General features: G+C 37.7%; 1 protein-coding gene across 2 annotated transcripts in view; it reads left to right on the forward strand.

Annotated features, from left to right (window-relative positions):
* The first annotated feature begins 1,324 nt into the window (after positions 1–1,324).
* Positions 1,325–14,786, forward strand: part of LOC139149652 (neutral alpha-glucosidase AB-like) — a 36,863-nt gene continuing 23,401 nt past the window's right edge. For both annotated transcript variants that reach the window (XM_070721498.1, XM_070721499.1), the window contains exons 1-4: positions 1,325–1,433; positions 5,800–5,901; positions 8,837–9,073; positions 13,716–13,898. In XM_070721498.1, the coding sequence (XP_070577599.1) occupies positions 1,363–1,433; positions 5,800–5,901; positions 8,837–9,073; positions 13,716–13,898 (593 nt within the window). In that variant the 5' untranslated portion in view covers positions 1,325–1,362. The remainder of the gene's footprint in view (positions 1,434–5,799; positions 5,902–8,836; positions 9,074–13,715; positions 13,899–14,786) is intronic.

Here is a 14,786-nt window from a genome sequence, read left to right on the forward strand (position 1 = left end):
CATCAGTGTACTTTTTTGATTTATCAGTCAAAGCCTACATGTGTTGCTCCTCTGGCCTGAGTGTACAAGTATGTTTCACTGTCATGAGCGTCAAATGACTCAAACTCTAATTAACGGTAAGCTACTTCATAGTCGGAGCCTCTCTCTGTCACTGCCGGTATGCAACGACAGTGACACTGCCCGTAAGCAGTAGCAGGAGAGTAGGAACTTTTAAGTCCCCCTCTACTACAGCCAAAATTTTCGAATCCCCCTGAATTCCTCCAGCCCCCCCCCCTCCCCCAAGCTTAGCAGTTCTGACGGCATGATTTCGGACATGAGTGATAAAGTGTTCCATAAAGTAAAAAAAACCAAAAAACAAAATAAAACAATTTGTACATTCCTTGCAGACCTGTAGTTTTACTGCAGATGGAGCTTCGAACGAAACGCGTACTGAAAGGAAGGACCCATATAAAGATATAAACCTGATTCGTTGAACTAGAGGAATTAAAACGCCATACATCACGTGTTATTAATATTCACATTGTATAAACGAATTATGAACATTTGCTTTCTAAATCGAAAGATATACTTCGAATCAATGCAAACATACAGGAATAAGAGAAAATTAAAAGGAAAACATTTGGCAAAACTAAAATGAAATTTCCTATGTTGTAAAGTGCAATGTCGTGACGAAGAATCTGCAACTGTTGTTTATGTTTTACATTTTTTTCCCTTTGTGCTTATTACAAACTGTAAGCTCAAAGTCTACTACCAATATAAATGCTGAACGTTAAACTTCAAGTTCAGCTAAATTTTGAGCTTTTCAACTTCATGCAGACAATCCCTATAGCATTGTCACTGTTACAGTAATACTAGTTGAAGTTTGGATGCGAACTCATCTTGGGAATTCGAATTGTAGACTAAAAACTTCAACTGTCATCAATACATGTATGGCTGTACATTTATAATGTGTTCACAAAAGTGCTTTACATTTCAACATATGCCATTTAAGGTATCATGCACCTCGAGAATCGACGTCTTAAAAGTTGTGGGTAATTTTGGTGTCAGTAGGGCGCACGGTAGGAAAAGGGGACTTCAAATTTTTGCTAATGTTGCGCTTTTTCAAATTAATTCGTAGAGTAAATCATCAATGTGAATGCCTTTTCATTTTACTGTTTTAGCTTAAACCAAGTTGTATCATTGTCAATATTATTTTCCCTCATACCCTTGATATGACGCCTAAACTTGTTATTACAATTTCTACCTATTTTATCTCTTTGGAAGACGGAAGTATAAGGCTGAGCTTGTTCACGGAACCTCGACAGAGCAAGATGTTGACACCTCGACAAAGAGGGCGCCATTTTACTACAAGTGGTGCCGATCATGCCCCTGCCTCACGTTGAACTGGACGGCATCCGGGTGGTAGACAAGATGGCAGCGCCCACGGGTACAAGGTCTGACGTGGATTTCTTATTATTATTCTTTCACACTTTACTCTTTCTCTTGCCATGTTGTTTCGCTATTGATCTTCATTGTTGTTATCACCATTTTGTATTATATTATGTAATTATACACCGGGATGTGTTGCATTTAATAGCAGCAGAGATATCACTGCCTGGGTCATGCGATTTTTTGCAAATAACAATAGCCCATCCATCACTCACGTGTGCCCGGAACACTACATTCAGATTTCTATAATCCTGGCGAACGGGACAGTTACATGTAACTTGGTACACGATTGAACAAAAGAAGAGTTAACGCGTAAACCGTTATAAAATTCTAACAAGCATAACTGCGAAACTCACAACCTTCCGCCCCTGTGGTTGGCTTTGTCCTTAGTCATGGTTGTAAAACGTATTCACTATTAGAGCCACAGTCTGAGAGAACCATAGTCCAAGGTTCTGTTTGAATTACTATGTGTATCACTGGTCGTCTACGCATGGATGTACAAAAATAGCCATTGTCTACGCTCGCTCTTTGACGGTTTTCAGCCTCCGATTTTTGATGGACAGAGTGCAGTCAGACTCAGGGTTATTTGTCCTAACTTTCATCGAAGTCGAGCAAGAACTTTGTGCTAAGTGGATTGCTGGTTTCATGCCAGCCATCTGCGAGTGCGAGTACCGATGTGCGCGTGGTCAGCGTTACAAGGCCACCAGCATGCACCACAGCCTCCAACTTTCTTAGATTAAACCTGCATGTGCAACTGTGCGGTTCCAATTCAGACTACCAGAGAAAAACATTCTCTCAATTCTAAAGGTTGCATCACTGGAGACATATCCTGCCTCTGTCCACTCAGGGCCACAAACAGCCTGCTAGCCACACCATCACTCATGGCATCAGCCAATTGAGAAAACTCAAAGCCAGCTAAAGTAAATTCATTAAAACTTTGAAAAACTCCCTGAGAAAAATCATCAGGTCCAAGACTTACAGGGATATGAGGATGATTTGGATGTTATGTTGATGATAAAATGTTACACAAACCAAAATACAAATGATCAGGTACAAAAGATTCTCACTTGATATTAGTATAAGTGTGTTTAATTTTGTTGGGTTTCCTCATTGAAATTGTTACTTAAGCGGGAAACTTTCTGATAAGGTAAGCTGCATAATGGACTGAAAAGATTGTTTAACAGATAGTGTCTCAAGTACAAGTGTTATTGGTGATAATCTTGAAACCATTAATTCACCAGTTTTACCGTTATTTCAAGTGTTTTCATCATAATTGGTTAGCTGGCGATGAGGTTACCAGGTAGCTGGAACCTTGCTACCTCTATCACTTAATTTGGTCCCTCAAATGATACTTCTAAAGGTACATGCTGACATTCGGAAGTGCATTGTAGATAAGGATAGGCTAGTGACGTTTTTGTTTCCATTTTGGATGAAGTTACCTATCAACTTTTGTAACATGTAGTTAGTTTGTCACGAGAAGTAAATAAAATTCGTTTTAAGACAGATGCAGGATTCATGTCATACAAGGCAAGATGTCAGCTGAAGAGAACTGTGTTTCTGTTGTTGAGCCAATACTTTCTAAAACTGAAATGTTTTTGGTTCTTTGTATCAATTCCAGCTATTATATTGCATCAGTCCCATCAATACCTGTATTGAAAATTTTTGAATAATAATGACGTGTCACACTGGAGATAGATAACGCATTGATTTTAAAAGACAAATATGGACCATACAAAAATGAGAAGTGAATAATTTTTGCAGCATATATACAATGTATGTACACGTTTTTTGAAAGTTAAGCCCTATTATGTATTGTGTTTGACATGCTCACTGTACACTATGCCATTGCAATTCCATATAATTGTGTCACTGCACAGCAATGTAGCAGAAAATATTGAAATGCAAAACAAATAGTGACTGTATAGCAATGTAGCAGAAAATATTCAAATGCAAAACAAATAGTGACTGGTAGCTAAAATTATTTTTATAGGTTTGACATACGTTTTCAAAACATTTCACTTTATCAATATGAATCCAGGTCGTCCTCTTGATATAACAGTATTCAAACCTGTATACATTTATCCATAGAGAGTTCCATTCACTGTGGGGGGGGGGGGAGTGGAATCTTTAATGAATGAAATTTGCTAATGAATTTATTTCTTAAAGGTAAAGGGTTGTGATCATACAAGTCATAGCGATGTTTTGCTAATCAAAAGTTTTATAGGCTTGCTGTTTGGAAGTCCTTGAAGGCCCAGTATTCCCAGGGCATGTTGTAGATCATACCACCTGTAGCTGAGGATACCATTTTCCTTCTCCCCCGAATATTTTTAGGATGGATGATTTTGTTCACAATAATCATGAACTGAACACCAGCCTTAGTTCCTTTTATGAATCAAAGCATTCCCATTGGAATTTCATCAATTTGATGTTTGGCAGATTTTCCGAGGAATTCCATTTCATTGTGTGGGCCTCCTCGCCTGACACATTTAGTACGTTCAGACTGACGACTTTGCGTCGGCCCAGGTCCCGACCAGGGCCGAGGCCGACGTAAAAAACCAATGTGGACACGCTGAGTCGGCCCTGGGCCGACTCAGTTTGGTCCCGGTTAGAAGGGGGGGTTCAGGGCCGACTCAGGGCCGACGCAAAATTTGGTCCGATGCAAATCGCCAGTGTGGACACGTTATGTCGGCCCTGGTCCCAGTTGACCAGGCCTCCGCTATGGATCGAAGTTGAACTAGTCACACTATTCGCACAAAACAAACGACGTTTGAAACTAAAGTTTACACCTATCGAAAGTTTTCCATCCAGTCTTTACATTTTAATATCATCCCATGTACGCTGAACTTCCCACCAACCTTTGTTCCGCAAACGAGACCATGTCATTCGATTCCACAGTGCACGTAATAGACTAGAGAGGCATGTCAAAGATGCCGCGCACTGGTTATTTCTCCACGGCGGTCTTATATATACCATATGCTCATCCAATAAATGGTGAAGATCTCTCCGATGATTAAAAGGGTGAGTGGTAGTCATATTTGCCCTTCTTGTGCGTAAAAACACAGGAAAATCATGAACAGTAGAAACAGCATGCCATATTCAAATGCGCCATTTTGAACTTTGACAGGTCAGAGGTCACAAAGGAAGGTAAAGTTACGTCGGCCCTAATTCTGGTACCGGTAGGTGTGGACACGGACCAAATTTAATCCCAAAAGGACAATTATTTTGCGTCGGCCCAAATTTCAGTTGGGTTGCCAATGTGAACAAGATAATATTTCCTTGTACTTGCTTGTAAGATGCCAATGAGTTGGTGCCTCATTTGCATGGTTTTTGATAACGCTTCATCACCTCCACTTGTGGCGTCATCTTGCCAGCTGTTGTCGATACAAACTTTGCTAATGCGTGCCTTTGGAGTTGCTTTTTCGATGCAATGCTCGGTGTGAAAAAATAAAAATTATGTTTCCTATCTAGAGGCTGAACCATGACTATCTTCATATCTATGTGATATTTTCTCATTTGAAACCAAAACTTCCCAGTTATCTTTGTTTGACATGTGATATTCAGTTGGAATTCCATTTGATTTTAGAATTTAATATTATTTTTAATGCTTTGGAGCATAAGGAACATGATCATTGCATATATTTAATAGCCATACAACCATATGGTCTTGTCATGTACATTGAGTTTTACAACAATCTCATTAAAACAATTGATGGTATCATTATTTACATTGTTGGCATTTCACATTTACAACCACCTGCTTTCCATCAGGTCTGCGTCTTCAATATTTCTATCTTGCAAATGCCTTCTCCATTGTTATTCTTTCGTGAAAGGGAATCATATGTGTCAGCTCCAATGATAGAATCTCCATTACAACATGCAACAGTGAGCTGGAGTTTTTATAAAGTGGCAGTGTTATGATTACTGATATGGACAGTGAATGTATACGCAACCTAACAAACAGAATCCTACTTCCTTTTCATTTACAACTGTAAGAATTTACATTGATCAGCTACAATCTTGATTGGTAGGATGACAGTGTTCAGTGTTGCATAGTAGAGCTGTACTTCTGAAGCTACATACACGTTTCACATTATCAGTTAAAATACTTTGGCGTTGATGTATCACACTGACTGAGACCTTATCACACTCACTGTGACCATAGACAGTTGTCTTCCCCCTCTACTGTCTTTACTACGACCCAAAACAATGTAGAGTCGGCTCGACATGGCTTAGTGTTATAGGGTGTAAGAGTTTCCCAACAGTAGAATATTCTGCACATGGATAATTGTAAATTTGGAAAAAAAATCAAAAAAAAGTACCAATTGTAAGGCATATTTTCATAACTTCAATAAATTCTTCTTGTTTTTTCAGATATGCAATGAAGATTCTTATACTACTGCCAGTTTTGCTGTCGGCTGTACACTCAGTTGATGTTGGAAATTTTAAAAACTGTGGCCAAAGTAGCTTTTGTAGGTGAGTTCCATTTATTACAGCAAGCCAGAAACTGGCAAAAAAATAGTGCTGTTTTGCGATTACAGGTTTGTTACTGAACATAGCTGTACACACATGGCATCGGACATTGCTGCTTGAAATGTGGACAAGTTATGTTGAAATGATGCTTGTGTGGCTGTTGTTATAGCATAGACATCCCACTCTACTGTCTAGGGTTGTAGCTTGTAGTCTTAGCTTTTCTTTGTAATATTGGCAGTTACCAACAGAGTTGCATTTTTGTCGATCTTGCATGCGTGATTTCCAAAAATGAAATCTTAACTTGGGAACAAAATATTTACTTTTGCATATTGGGGACAAATATTTACTTTTGCATATTAATAAGAGAGCACTGACATTATTCGTAAACAGCCATAGTATTTTATTCCCTTAGTAGTTTCAGTGTTGAATATATAGGAACATGTTTACAATATAGAGTGTTCTGACTTGATGTTTGAAGTTTGTAGCATTCTCCAGCAATTAAGTTGTTGGAGAATTTAGGTTCAAAACATTGAAACTCAAGGTCGCTCAAAGGGTGTGTTTTTAGCTCCCATATAATATGCATATGTATATATGCAAATGGGAGGTTTTCGTATAAGGTGGAAAAATGTCGTCTGTATGTATGTATGTATGTATGTATGTATGTATGTCCGTCCACATCAAAAACTCCTAAACCGTAGCACCTACTGTCTTAGTATTTGGTGTACAGGTGCACCTAGGGGTGGAGATGTGAATTTGTTCAAATGAACATGTCAGTGCCAAAAATATGCAAATGAGGGGAAAAAAGGAAAAATCCTGCAAATGGCTAAAACTCAGTGAGCAGTGGTCAGATTTGGTTGAAACTTGGTATGCAGATTTCTTTAGGTATTCTAAAGTATATGTGCAAAAATTGGGATGAAATTTGCATGTTTGTATTTTTAGGGTATTTTTTCAGTTTTTAGTCAAAAAATCTTGTTCTCTGAAATCGCTCGTCTGATTGCTATGAAACTTCATATTCATGTTCCTCAGAATGACCTCAGTCATGCTTGTGCAAATTGTATTGATATTGTCATATTTGTAATTTTGGGGCAATTTTCCCAATTTTTGATAAAAAAAATTTTTATCCAAAAACTACTGATTTGATAGCTTTGATATTTGGTATACAGGTATCTAAGATTAATCCCAATATAATGTATTGAAGGTATGTTGAAACTGGCAATTTTTTTTTATTTTTGGGGCAATTTTTGCCTTTTTTGGTCAAAAATTTTTTCTCCTAAAACTTGTGATCTGGTAGCTTTGATATCTAGTGTACAGGTTCCCAGGGTTTATGTTAATGAGATCTATTTAAAATTTGGATGAAATCTGCAATTTTGTATTTCCGGGGCAATTTTTCTCATTTTTGGTCAAAAAATTTGTTTCTCAAAATTTATAAGTCTGATTGCTTTGATATTTAGTAAATTGATTCTTAGGGTTTTTGTTAATAAGATAGATTGAAATTAAGTTGAAATCCGGAATTTTGAATTTTTGGGGTCAACTTTGCGAAACTGTCAGTTTTACTGGGATATCTTTCATTTTATATTTTTAAGATTTTTTTTGGTAATTTTATACCTACTGGAATTAAGAGTATATAATGTGTTGATTTAGTAAGCATTTGATATGGTTAACTTTATTTGGTGTTGAAATGCGGTAAAAAAATCCTTGCAGATTTTGAAAAAATTCCAAACAAATGCCAATAAAAAATTCAGCCAGAGAAGGTTTGATAAAAAGAAAAGGTGGGAGAGTGGGGAAAAAAGAATGTACAATGGATCGGATAAAAAAGATGATGTACCTCACTGATCTTCCAGACACCATCCCTCATCAAATGGTCCACCCCATGTATTTTTAACCATGCAGTGTATTTTTTTAAGATGTCAAGTTAGATAAGGATTTGAAAGGAATAGTCAAGTTCACCACAGTTTAACTTTATCTCTTGTGTCATCATCCTTGTGTACTTGGTTAAGTTTGTAAGTTGTTCCAGATGTGGATGCACCAGCTGTTCTGGAAGAAAACAATGTTTACTTTTCCCTGTATAGGGTTTTCTGAGTAATGATTTTATGTTGAAATTTCTCCATGTATCTGGTGTATGGGCAAAGCGTAAACATTGGTTGCATGTTATGTATTTCAGTCCATGTCAAATATTGTAAATGAAAAATCAAGAACAGTTTACTGTGTGCATGTAAAAGATAACATATTTGTCAATACATAAACTGCCTTGCAGATTGATTGTCTGAAAGATTATCACAGAAGTAGAAAAGGAACATATTCACTCTCAGTGCCTGTATAGGCCTATACATAACTATTTTATCATAACATTCAGCTGTTTGTTATATCTTTATCACTCTCCATGGGCCAAGGCACACTTGGGGTCAATGTCATCACTCTGCATTCTCGCGAGCCAGAGCAATAATTTTCGCTCTGCTGACCTACCTTTTCGGCGTTGGGTGATAAGACTCGCCGAAGAGGGCGTGGTGTACGACGATGTCACTCTGTGCCAGTCTGTTGATGTCAGTCTGTCTGTACATGTATGTCCATGTTTCATACAATTGTTAACTTGTTTTGATAACTATATGGGAGCAAACAGTGATGTTGCCACTATTTTTATCTGTTCATCTGCTTTCTGGGTTACGTATATCTCAATTGTCGAGATGTTCCTCACTAATATTGCATGTGTGCCCAACATGTGTTGATGAAAACTTGGATTGTACAAAAACTGTTTTGCTACCAAGTACAATGAGGCCATAGATACGAGAAGGCTGCAAGCCATGCAGGCAAATGTGATAACAAACGGGAAAGATGGAGCCAATCTCCTGTTTTGAACTCAATCGGAAAGTGTACCCTGAAATGCAATACTATATAACGCAGTGGTTCATGCTTTTTTCCCTTTTTTTTTTTTGACAAACAGGCGAAACAGGAAACAAGAAGAAGGGGAATCAGTCTATGTAGCAAAACTTAACACATTGGAAGTTACAGGTAGCAAAGCAGCAGTGCAGTTGTTGAACACTGAAAACAATGTGGCATTGAAACTAGAACTCATATCAATAGAAAACAACATAGCTCGGATACGAATCGATGAGGTGGAGCCGTTGAAGCCGAGATACGTGGTGCAAGATGTCCTCATGGAGGAACCCAAACAAACAAGGTCAGTATTTTCACTTATTATCAAGTTTTATCCAGATGGGGTGTTAGATAGCTGACATAGAGAAAAGCACTGGTATCATGATTTGCTGATGCTTAGCCTTGAAATAAGTGTATATGGGTAGGATCAGCGTGTACATTATGTAAAGCTAATTAGTCCCCACGGACACCGTCCGGGGGGACTTATAGGTTTGGTCATGTCCGTGCGTGCGTCCGTGCGTGCGTGCGTGCGTGCGTGTGTGCGTGCGTCCGTCCGTTCACACAGATATCTCAGAGATGCAAGAAGCGATTTCATTCAAACTTGGTACAAGGATTACTTCATATGTCATACAGATGCACGTCGAATTGTTTTGGGATAAGATCCAATATGGCCGCCAGGCGGCCATTTTATTACGATTTTTTCATGTACAGAGCCATAACTCAGACATGTTTCAACCAATTTTATTCAAAGTTGGTACAAGGACATTGACTAATGTCATACAGATGCACGTCGAATTGTTTTGGGATAAGATCCAATATGGCTGCCAGGCGGCCATTTTATTACGATTTTTTCATGTACAGAGCCATAACTCAGACATGTTTCAAGTTATTTTATTCAAAGTTGGTACAAAGACATTGACCAATGTCATAGATATGCACGTCAATTTTTTTTGTGATACGATCCAATATGGCCGCCAGGCGGCCATTTTATTATGATTTTTTCATGTACAGAGCCAAAACTCAGACATGTTTCAACCGATTTTATTCAAAATTGCTACAAGGGCATTGACCAATTTCATAGATATGCACGTCGATTTGTTTTGTGATACAATCCAATATGGCCGCTAGGCGGCCATTTTATTACAATTTTTTCATATACAGAGGCATAACTCAGGCATATCTCAACCGATTTTATTCAAAGTTGGTACAAGGACATTGACCAATGTCATAGATATGCACGTCAATTTGTTTTGTGATACGATCCAATATGGCTGCTGTGTGGTCATTTTGTTACGATTTTTTCATAAACAGAGGCATAACTCAGGCATATCTCAACTGATTTTATTCAAAGTTGGTACAAGGACATTGACCTATGTCATACATATGTACGTCGATTTTTTATGTGATACGATCCAATATGGTTGCTAGGCAGCTATTTTATTACGATATTTTCATGTACAGAGCCATAACTCAGACATATTTCCACCAGTATCATTCAAAGTTGACATTGACCTATTTCATACATATGCTTGTCAATTTGTTTCACGTCATGTAGCAGTAACATGTCAATTATTGAAGTTTCGTAAGTAGGCTGATATGTCAAGAAATATGTACTGCATCAAATTCATGAAACTTTATACAGATGTTAACCGATGTTAAGCTCACATTGCTTTAACATTGAAAAAGACATTTATCAGTGTCATTTTAATTAATTTAATAGCCACAAATTAATACAACGTTAAATGTGATGAAACTTGATACAGATGTTGATCTCATAGTGTTGTAAATACTGCATCAAACTTTATGAAATATGGTACCAGTGATAATCTGTTAAGTGTTAGAATTGTATGCAAAAATGTTTTGCAACATTCTGTTGATTAATTCCTAGTTGACTCATTTTATGAACTTTAGGATGGTGGCCTACATTGGTTTTATGTTTTCATCACCATGGAACTCATTCTTGGCCATTGAGCACCATCTGTATCAAAGTATTTTTATCACAGACCTAATTAATGAAGAGGACTCTATCCTCTCTGAGGACATGTAATCAAAGTACCCATTATAAACAAGTGGGGACTGTGTCATCAACGATGACTTGTGTTATATGATGATTAGAGACAGTGGACAGGACGTTAGAATCTCACCCTAGAGAGGTGAGTAAATCCTATGGTTTCTTGTCATTGGTTATTAGTCCCCATGGACACCGTCCGGGGGGGACTTATAGGTTTGGTCATGTCCGTGCATCCGTCCGTGCGTCCGTGCGTCCTTCCGTCCGTGCGTGCATCCGTCCGTCCGTTCATGCAGATATCTCAGAGACGCCTGGAGCGATTTCGCTCAAACTTGGTACAAGGATAGTACCCTACCTCATACAGATGCACGTCGATTTGTTTCACAATGCGATCAAATTTGGCCATGTTAGAGAACTTTTTAGTTTTCACCTCCATAGACTCCCATGTATAAGGCAGTCCATAGACTCCCATGTATAAGGCAGTCCATAGACTCCCATGTATAAGGCAGTCCATAGACTCCCATGTATAAGGAAGTCCATAGACTCCCATGTATAAGGCAGTCCATAGACTCCCATGTATAAGGCCAAGAAAAATAAAAATTTAGTTTCTCATCGTATTCATATTGCAAAAAGGATGCAGTGACACAGTTTTTAGTCCCCACAGATAAAGTCCAGGGGGCTCATAGATTGGGTCATGTCAGTCCGTGAGTCCATCGATGTGAGTCCATCCGTTCACGCAGATATCTCAGACACTTTGACAAAATGTCACGTGACCTTGGTGACCTTTGACCTCAAATATACATATTTGTCCATAACTCAGTAACCACAAGTGCTACACCCTTCATATTTGGTATGATGGGACACCCTATGACGCCACATATTGTACCTCATTAATTATGTGCATATCTAATTTTGAGCGAGCCAATAGAGCTAGAGGTCTGATTTTTGGTATATAGGGATAACTTAGCAATACAATTTTTGAAAAATGTCATGTGACCTCAACGACCTTTGACCTCAAATATACATATTTGTCCAAAACTCAGTAACCACAAGTGCTACACCCTTCATATTTGGTATGATAGGACACCTTATGACGCCACATATTGTACCTCATTAATTATGCGCATATCTAATTTTGAGCGAGCCAATAGAGCTAGAGGTCTGATTTTTGGTATATAGGGATAACTTAGCAATACAATTATTTTGAAAAAATGTCATGTGACCTCAACGACCTTTGACCTCAAATATACATATTTGTCCAAAACTCAGTAACCATAAGTGCTACACCCTTCATATTTGGTATGATGGGACACCTTATGACGCCACATATTGTACCTCATTAATTATGTGCATATCTAATTTTGAGCGAGCCAATAGAGCTAGAGGTCTGATTTTTGGTATATAGGGATAACTGAGCAATACAATTTTTTTGACAAAATGTCATGTGACCTTGGTGACTCTTGACCTCAAATATACATATTTGTCCATAACTCAGTAACCACAAGTGCTACACCCTTCATATTTGGTATGAGGGGACACCTTATGACGCCACATATTGTACCTCATTAATTATGCACATATCTAATTTTGAGCGAGCCAATAGAGCTAGAGGTCTGATTTTTGGAATGTAGGGATAACTTAGCAATACAATTTTTTTGACAAAATGTCACATGACCTCGGTGCCTCAAATATACATATTTGTCCATAACTCAGGAACCACAAGTGCTACACCCTTCATATTTGGTATGATGGGACACCTTATGACGCCACATATTGTACCTCATTAATTATGTGCATATCTAATTTTGAGCAAGCCAATAGAGTTAAATGTATGATTTTTAGTATTTAGGGATAGACTATAGCATAGAAATTTTTTGACAAAATGTCATTTGACCTCGATAACCTTTTACCTAAAATACACGATTATGTCAATAAATAAGTAACCACAAGTGCTATGTCCTTTATATTTAGTAGGATGGGAGACCTTATGACAACACATGCTTTACCTCCTTAATTATGCCCATATAATTGTGGGCAAGCCAATAGAGCTAGAGGTCTGAATTTTTGCATATATGGATTAATTAGCAATACAACGTTTTTTTTTCAAAATGTCTTGTGACCTTGATGACCTTTGATCTTGAATATGCATATATATGCATAACTCAGTAACCACAAGTTCTTTACGCTTCAATTTTGTTAGGATAATAGTCCTTAAGATGTCACATCTTGTACCTCATTTATTATGCACATATGTATTTCTTGGCTGGCCAATACAGCCAGAGGTCTGATCTTTTTTCCCGATTTAGAACCATAACCAAACATATACACTCCAGTGATACTTAGACATGCCTCTTGTTTCAAATTGGGAACAATGACATAGACCTATGTGTCCATAGATCTGAACATATACACTCCAGTGATACTTCTTAATGACCTCGTTTCCCTGCCCCATCAAGACTAATACTCCTATTACAAGTGGGGACTATGTCATTGTCAATGACTTGTTTTGAATTTTATACTTATGCTTGTGAAATTGTGACTCAACTGGTCTGAGACACTGGAGATTTCTAGACAAGTTTTATCATAAAGAGTGTATTGTACGTAGGGCTGTCAATTTATACTGCCTAACTGTTGTAGTTATGTTGATACACATGGTAAAGTTCAGTTTTTTTACTACAGAAACTACTCTAGTCCACTCTCATATTTACACTCTGTGTAGTTTTCAGTAACCAATTTTTTTTTTTATCATTAGTGTTTATATCTGTCAGTGTGTGCACATGTATGTTCCAAAGGTCTTTAAATTGAGACTTTGATTGTAAGATTACAGTAGATATTGTACAAGGCTAAAACACTGTAATTGTCAACTAGATGACATTTTTGTATGTAATTATTTCTAATGATAGATATTTTCATGCTTTTACTTTCCCTCATTCACCAGTCTGATAAAAGGAAAAGAAGATGCCAATTCTGTAGAGTTTAATCTCGGTGACAGCGGTAAATCAAAAGTATTACTCACTGCCAAGCCGTTCAGGATGGACTTCATGGAGAACAATGAACTGGTGCTGAGTGTCAACTCCAGAGGGCTCCTTTCCTTTGAACATATCAGGGAGAAGTCCCCAAGGTTTGTCAGTCATTTTTATGAAGTTGTGATGAATGACATTAATGAAAAGCTCCATGTTTAGTCCAGTAGCTTTGTCAAAGGTACACTGTGCACAATCATGTCCATTTTCCTACGATGATCTTCTAGTAATTGAACCATGTCAAATAATGCAACTCAAGCACTATACAAGAACTTACACATGTCAAGAGTAAATATAATTTTGAGTGCACTAAGGGGCGACATCAAAAGTTCAATATCTGATAAAAAACTTAGTTCTTTAAGTTTGGCACACACCCCCATGAAACTTAATTGTTGAATGTTGATCAGAGGTTCCCATTAGTTCCTTACTGTGATACTTCCACTCATACTTAAACATACTCAGGATGGGTGATATTACAAAAGACAACATCATTCAAATGAAAAACACCTTTATTTCATTCAAAAACTGTGTTATAATGTATCGTTATAATGTTTCTGTCAGATAGAAAACTCTTTTGGGGTTTAAACCCCATCCCAAAGTTAAAAAATTAATATTTTATCTTATATCAATCTTTTGACATTGTCCCCAACACTCCTAATTTGTGTTCAATGAAGAAAATGCGTTCCGCATTGATGATTGCCATTATAAAGAATATGGTATGATAGGTGGGCTATGCTCTATTTAATCAAATGTGACACCATTGAAGATTACCACAATTCATGTATCGTCTTGAACAAAAATGGCTTTGTAAGTTCTGTGTTCTGCTGTGAACAAAATTTATTCATGAGAATCTTGACCTGAAACCTACCATAGAGGGCAGTAGACTAGGCACCCTCACCGCACTAGCACTATGTGCACTGACACTGGTATGGTGCATTGTGGGATCGTTGCACAATGTAATAATGTGTGGGCAGAACACAAGTTTTTGT

This window comes from Ptychodera flava, chromosome 14 (genome assembly GCF_041260155.1).
Source record: "Ptychodera flava strain L36383 chromosome 14, AS_Pfla_20210202, whole genome shotgun sequence".
Lineage (NCBI taxonomy): Eukaryota > Metazoa > Hemichordata > Enteropneusta > Ptychoderidae > Ptychodera > Ptychodera flava.